General features: G+C 37.8%; 1 protein-coding gene across 1 annotated transcript in view; it reads left to right on the forward strand.

The window, feature by feature from the left end:
- Window positions 1–2785: 2785 nt before the first annotated feature.
- Window positions 2786–7638, forward strand: part of LPIN2 (lipin 2) — a 106128-nt gene continuing 101275 nt past the window's right edge. Inside the window, exon 1 of the mRNA XM_007935416.2 lies at window positions 2786–2893. Within this exon, the coding sequence (XP_007933607.2) occupies window positions 2786–2893 (108 nt within the window). The remainder of the gene's footprint in view (window positions 2894–7638) is intronic.

Below are 7638 nucleotides of genomic sequence, written 5' to 3' on the forward strand. Positions count from 1 at the left end.
CTGTGTTAATTGGTTTCCCTTTTCTTTGTTGAAGAGGGTCTGTGCAATCCTTCTGCCTAGTCCGCCATCTTGCCCCACCTCCGTGATTTTAAATTTTATTGACCAAGACAGACAAACCAGCCTACAGGTGGTGGACTAGAACCAGAACATCAAGTACCAGCCTCAGGGGTCGGGGATAGTCCACGGGTCACTGCAAGAGGAAGCTGTAGGTGTATGTCCAGGATGAAATAGATGTTTCAAAGATGAGATCATCTCTGTCTTGGGTCCATGAGGAGTGTATCCTGGTAATCAGGACATTCTGTGAGTCAACCCTCAAAATAGCGAAATAACATCAAGACTATCAGGAAACTGAAAAGGCTGGCATCGGGTCTGCTGCGTAAGGGGTGTTTGTGAGAAACATTGCCCGAACAGAGTTCATACCTGCTGATCTCTGCCTTCCTGTATGTCCAGCATTCTTCACTCCTGTTCTCTCACTTCAGCCTCCAACCCTCCTTCCCCTGATGGCTTCTCTTTGGTGTCAACACAAGTAACAGGTTGGCACAATGAAAAAAGCACTGTGAACCAGAAATTAGGAGACTTGTTCTTTCTAGCATCTTTGCAACTAAGTGGGTGATCGTGGGTTAATTGCCTGACCTCTTTCTCTCATTTTTTTCACATTTAAAATGGGTAAAATTTTTCCTCTCTGCCCCTCCACTTGTTTTCCTCTTAGTTAATTTATTTTAGGTTCTCTTTACTCTCCCTCTCATGTGTTTTTCTGTTTGCCTCCCCTGCTCCCTTTATCTCTCTTTTCTCCTTCCATTTTCTCCCCACTGGTGGCACCCAATGTAGGTTTTTATTTCTGCCATCTCATGTCAAGGATCCAGAACTGCAGCAGACTGTGGAGGAAGAGATTTAATTGTTTATACATTGCATAAGACTTTGAACAAGAAAAATCATCACTTCTGTTTTTGAAAGCAGGAATTTGTTACTGTGGTGGCTATTGAGTTAGATTGTAAGGTCCTACGGGTACTTCAGTACACTTCAGGCTCACATTAGTATCTTGTGGGTTGGACAGCAAGCAGTGAAATATTGAATGTAAGATAATTTTTCCTATTTCTAATTTTGGTGAAACCTATTTTTAATTCTGACCTTTTAGATTTTTATTTTATGGGCCTTGATTTGGTATATTAATGTTAAACATTACCAAACCTCCCTGACTCAGTGAAACACTTAGAAATTTTGTCTTTTTGTGATGTTTAGAGGTAGAGAAAAAGGTTTAATGATGTGAAGATCATTAAATGTATGAGAACAGCTAGTGTATTGCTGTTACATTAAATAAATACTTTTATGTGAATAATGAAAAATTCTGGTGTCTTCAGTTCTTTGTGAGGTAGAACTTTGGCTGAATGTCTTTTTTTTCCTCTTGCCTTCAATATCATCTTTAGGGGCATAGAGCAGTGTTATTCAGTAGAAACATAATGCATCCTACATATGTAGTTTTAAATTTTCTAGTAGCCATATTAGAAAGGTAAAAAAAGAAAAAGGCTAAATTAATTTTAATAATTTTTTTTTAATTCAATACATCCAAAATAACCATTTCAACGTGTAACCTATGGTTTTTTGTTTTTTGTTTTTTTAAAAAGGTAGAACAAATTATTTCATGTGCTTGTTTCATTCTGCACCTTTGAATTCAGAATGTATTTTACACATCACATTTCAGTTTGTACCAGTCACATTTCAGTTGTTCCGTCCTATGTGGCAGGAGCTCTGGTAGCGTAGTGCCTAAGGCACTTGGCTGCTAACCAGTAGGCTGGCAGTTCAAACCCACTAGCCACTCCTCAGAAGGAAGGTTGGGCAATCTACTTCTTTAGTGATACTGCCTCAGAAACCCAAGGAGGGGTCGCTGTGAGTTGGGTCTGACTGGAAGGCATGTAACAACAACAATCCTATGTGACCAATGGCTTTTTGCATTGAATAGCACAGTCCTAGATACAGGCGTGGGTAAAATAGTGTATTTTACTAAAAATCATCTATATTTTGTCCATTACTTGTTACGTATTCTAGGTTTTTCGGGAAAGAATCTAATGTTAAAACTGATGTTACTGTTTTTTGGCTTATTGAGAGCTGGCAAGGAAATACCGAGAATGTTTGAATTTTCTAGTGTTATATTGTCATTCTCTTGAGATCAAATGGATTCTGTTAATTGTTTACAGTGCTGCAGTGGACAGGGTATCTCCCATCCAGAATTGTGAAAATATTTTGGGTTATGGTGATAGACAAAGTAAAAATTTTAACGATTGGGCAAGTTCTGGAAAACATGTAACCCTGGATATCCTTGAGAGCTCATTGATGCTCGGGAAGTGCATATAAATTATTTCCCTGTATGAACAATTTATATATGATTACTTTGCCATATGTATAGATGTTTTTATTTCTGAAAAGTAGGATGCAGTTTGTTTAGAGAATCATTAACCCAATCCCTGCCCCTAGTGAGGGACGCTCCAGTGCCTGGCATGTGATTGGGAGGACTCAGTACCTATCAGTGTACACATGCAGCAAGCCTGCCCTGTGCCCGCTTATCTCCTTCAGAGGGCAGGGGTTGAGGCTCTCTGAGCAAATCTTATTGGTAAAGTGGTGTATGTATTGCTTTTTTAAGAGCCATTTCCTTTCGGTTTTACCCATATCACTGTGTCTGCAAAGAGTTTGCACCCAGTTTGTCAGCAGAGCAGCTTTCAGATCTGATGATTTACAAGTGTGTCTTCATCTCTGGAGAAAGACATGCTTGAGAGGCTAGCTCAGCTTTAAGATGTTTTACTTAGAAGACAGTGCAGATGAGAAAGAGGAGGATGTTTGTGAAGTCTCATTAAGTGCAACTCAAGGTGTTTATCATGGAAAGGCCTCTTTTGGTATCCTGGTGAGTTACATCCACAAATACTCCCTTTCTTTTGCTCACTTAACTCATTCTAGATAGAACTGAGTGAAGATGAGAAGACGCTAAAAGGAAGTGGCTAATGCCCTTTCTCTGGATAATGGAAAGTCTGTGGTGAATGTTACAAACTTGGAAAATGTTATGTGGAACAGGTATCATTGGCTACCTGGCCTCCCTCATTGTTTGCACGCTCTCTTCCTATCTTTTTCTATTTGTTATTTAACCTGTAAGTTTCTGCCTAGAAAAAAAAGATGTTGCTCCTTTAAACTAAGAAATTTTCAAAACTAGATTTGAAACTGTACGTATATGGTTTCACATTCTCTTTGCATCTAAGTGAAGTAGTTGAGGAATTTAAAACATTTAAGAAAGTTCTATTTTTTATTGTCCAGGCCATTTTTTTAATGTGATAGAGAAGAACGAGAGTACGGTCTTTATTTTCTTTTCTGTGATTGCAAACAAACAAAAAAGCTTGAGATGTGGAGGAAATGAAGATTGATTTTTTCTTTTTTATCTAGAGTTTGCTGTCTTTCTACAACACATAACAAAGAACAAGTTACATAAGTTAGTGTAAGTTCCAAAAGTCTGCGTTAAAGAAACAAAATCAGGTCTATAAGGAATATGTAATGTTAACTCCACCCATGGAACCTTTTCCTTTAAAAATAATCTGATCATCTGAAGTAAATGCTCATTTTAAAGAGTTTATTTTTATAAATCAAGGGTATGTTTTCATGAAAACAAGTGTAAAAATCAACAAGACAATAAAATGAAGTTATTTCTAAAATCTGTGGTTCGTAGTCAGGTTGATGTTAGTTTCAAAGTTACTATAAATTTTTTATTGTCACTTTTAAAATGTGTTGTCACATTCAGTATGCTTTTTGCTTTGTGAGCTGGTAGTAGAAGTGTACTTGTTTAGAGTTCTTAGGAACTGATAGACATTGTTTGAATGTGGGTGGAGGTCAGGTGCAACCAAGAGAGGCAATTGGCTTTTGCAATATTTGTTTTAATATTAAAGAGTATGTGTGTGTGTGTGTGTGTGTGTGTGTGTGTATATATATGCTTTATACACATTTGTTATAAAGGTCATATGGGAGAGTAGAAAACTTGTCTGAGTCTTTATGAAATACTTATAAAATTCATTTTAAATAATGAAATTTGAAAATTTATTTTAAATAATGAAAATTTGAAAATTTAAAATTTATTTAATACAAAGTACTAACACATACAAACTACTCACCACAGGACATTCTTATGCTTCTGGCTCCTGGTGTTTTCCAGAGGGAGGTCAGCTGGTTTTTGATGAGGCTGCATTTTATTATTACTGTTCTCTTTTGCTAATGTTAGAATATGGAAGTCCCATGAGTCACCCCGGGAGCTCTGGTAGCATAGTGGCTAAGGCACTTGACTACTAACCAGACGGCTGGCGGTTCAAACCCACTAGCCACTCCTCGGAAGGAAGGTTGGGCAATCCTACTTCCGTAGTGATACTGCCTCGGAAACCCAAGGAGGGGTCGCTATGAGTCAGGTCTGACTCCACGGCACATAACAACAACAACAACAACATGAGTCACCCCATCCCCTAATGAGAAACTTGAATTATCTGAATGGCTAGAGTTTGAGATAACTGGGTTTGATACCTGTTTAATAAGCTATAATTATTTAGATAAGTTAGACTTTATATAACCTGGGTGTGTGTTTGATGAGTGGGGAGGGAGAATCATGGTTTACAGGGTGTTCAGGCCTTTGTCAATCTGTCCTTCTTGTAGAAAGGTGGACATTTCCATTTTTAAGCACTCTTGCCTCTTGATTTTATAAGTTTGGAATATAACTGTAAAAATCTTATGATTAAAAACCATGAGGAGATTTCTGTGCTTAGAAATTGGGAATTTTAAAAATCCATGTTTCCGTATTTTTTTAATAAGTAAAGAAATTTCTTTATTTGGTAGGGAAAAGACCTAATTATTTTATATTCAAATACACTGAAGTTCTAAAATAATCTACTTTTCTCTCACTTATTTTAAATTACCTTGATTCTTTGTTTTTAATTAGGGTAGAATATACTGTAGAAATGCTTATTGAATTGGAGTTTTTCTGTGGTTTTGAGCTGGAAGGGGCTTTAAAAGTCATCTGATCTTTCCTATTATAAATAAGAACACTGTGCACAGGGGTTATAGGACCTGTCCATGGATGGTCTCCACACCAGGGCAGTCATTCTCCATCTGGTCCCTCTGAGCTCTTTATCAAAGAAAGGTCCTGGACCCCTCTGTACTTGAGTCCAAATGCTCACGATATTCTGAGAACTTTATATATTTATGTTACTTACAGAAAGATTTAATAACATAAAAATATTAGGAGTTAGCAAGTCACATGTCAGGTGTGTGACTTGAAGCAGAGTGCATTATTCTAAGGAAACCCAGTGTCTCACTGGGGCTCCTGGGAGTGGGGGTGAAGAAACAGTGATCTTAGCAATTTGTCTTTACACATAGCTGCCCAGAATCCTAGAATAGTACTACCTAGGTGAGTGGGTCTGGAGCCAACCACTTTACTCAAATCTAGCAGTGTTCACAGACCTAATTCATTAATCATAGAATTAAACTAATCTGAGTTCGCAGTCCTGGAACAGGGAGGAAGGAAGGGAAGATATTCTCCTTACCTGGATGAGGATCAGGTATCATGATTTTTTTTTTTTTTTTAAATAAACAACATTGAGTTGCATTTTCAAAGTCATCTTTTAGCTCCCACTCCCCCAGCCAGTATTTTAATATTGCCTGAAGCCTATTGATGGGCTTGAAAATGAAGCTTCTCCCTGATTTCCCTTGTGCTGTAGGAGGAGTGACAGGTGTGATGCTCTTTGCCACTGAGCTGTGAATGAGTGCTCGCTCTTATCCCTTCCAGAAGTCCCAGCATTTAAGCAGAGGATTCTGATAATTTTTTAGTTGTGATTGGTACTGTCTCTAGCCAAGTAACAGTGTAGACTGGAAATTGGTCCAGTGGATTAGTTGTGGTTCAGTGGTAGAATTCTCATTTTCCATGCGGAAGACTTAAGTTCCATTCCCAGCCAACGCACCTCAAGCATAGCCACCTCTCCTATTGGTGGAAGTTTGCATGTTGCTGTGATGCTGAACAGATAGCAGCAGAGCGTCCAGACTAAGACAGGCTAGGAAGAAAGGCCTGGCCATCTACTCTGAAAATCAGCCAGTGGAAACTTGTGGCTCATGATGATTCAGTCCCATTGTGTCTAGGTATTAGTCAGTGACTGACTAGATGATAGCTGACAACAACAAGGGAATGTATGTATGGAAGTGGCAGCTTTGGAGAGTAAAGTTCTCTTAAAAGTCTTTGTTTTCATCATTTAATTCTGAAATTAAATCATTAATTTTGGAAAAAGTAGTATAGAGATTATGGTATACATACGTCTAGGCTGTTTGAATTTTTTTATTATCCACTTGTATACGTACACCCCATCTGTTTCCAGAAAGGATTAGGTAGAGGTAACTTAAAATTCAAACACATACATTCACACAAATGCCTCCTCAGTCTCAAGAGTACTTGTCTGAACCATTAGTTTCATTGCTTCATTCAGCAAACATTTATTGCGCCACAGCTGAGTTAGGTAGATGCTCAGAAATAATTTGTTTGCATGTACTTGTATGTCTCAATTATTTACTGCTCTGGGTTTGTGAGAACTGAACACATTTCCAGGAAATGGCTACATAAATACCACCACTTTCAGTTTGCCCAGATACTGGGTGAAATTACATGCTTCCAGTGAGTAGAGCCAGTTGTTAGCACAACTTATTAGAGTGCTGAGATGAGCCCAGTGATGTACATTCTGACCCAGGTACAGACCCCGTCAGCTTGGTGCGTAGGTGAAAAAAAATTCATAATTCCATTACCATTCTTTAGACATCTCAAAAAGTCAAGCATTTGGCTCAGTCATGAGGAATTGGAAACATCTCCGTGAAAGGATCTAGATACACATTTCATGTCTCTGAAAAAACACCTTTTAACATAATTTGTGTTTTTTTAAAAATGCATTATATTGAAATATAATTTATGCACATTGAAATACACAAAACTATTGTGACATGGGTCGATGCATTTTTTTTTTGCATTGTTCCCTCCTCTCCCATCCCATCCCTGACAAACAACAAAGAAAGCTTCCCTCCATATATAAACCTTTCCTTGACCTTCTACAGCAATGAACTAATACTATATTTGTCCTTCTGTGATTGACTTACTTCACTCAGCATAATGTACTCCAAGTTCATCCATATTATGCAGTGTTTTTCAGACTCTACATTATTCTTTAGTTCTGCTAGCATTCCATGATGTGTATGGACCATAGTTTGGTCATCCACTCTTCCTCTATAAATCTTGGAGATAAGTCCCTTGCCAGATATGTAAAGCAGCAAATATGAATCTGTTGCTGTCATTTTTGTTAATTTGCTGAATATTTATGCTGGTCCTCTTTTTCGATGTGAAGGTTTATCATTTTTCTTTGAGGTTACCCTGTGATTTATAGTTTTCTACCCAAGTTTAGAACAGTCTGTTCTATGTTGTAGTTGTCTTGACTTCCCTACCATCTAGAAGTTCTATAATGACACGGTTTTTTCCCTGTTTTTGGTTTGTATTGTCCTTATTTGTCAATTGATGTCTCTGGTTCCCTGTTTACAATCTTGTAGGCTTATTTACTTTGGATACTTCCATAGCTGGGTTGGTTTCTGGGTTAT

This window comes from Orycteropus afer, unplaced genomic scaffold, assembly GCF_000298275.1.
Source record: "Orycteropus afer afer isolate SDZICR_OR568_19922 unplaced genomic scaffold, OryAfe1.0 scaffold00028, whole genome shotgun sequence".
Classification (NCBI taxonomy): domain Eukaryota; kingdom Metazoa; phylum Chordata; class Mammalia; order Tubulidentata; family Orycteropodidae; genus Orycteropus; species Orycteropus afer.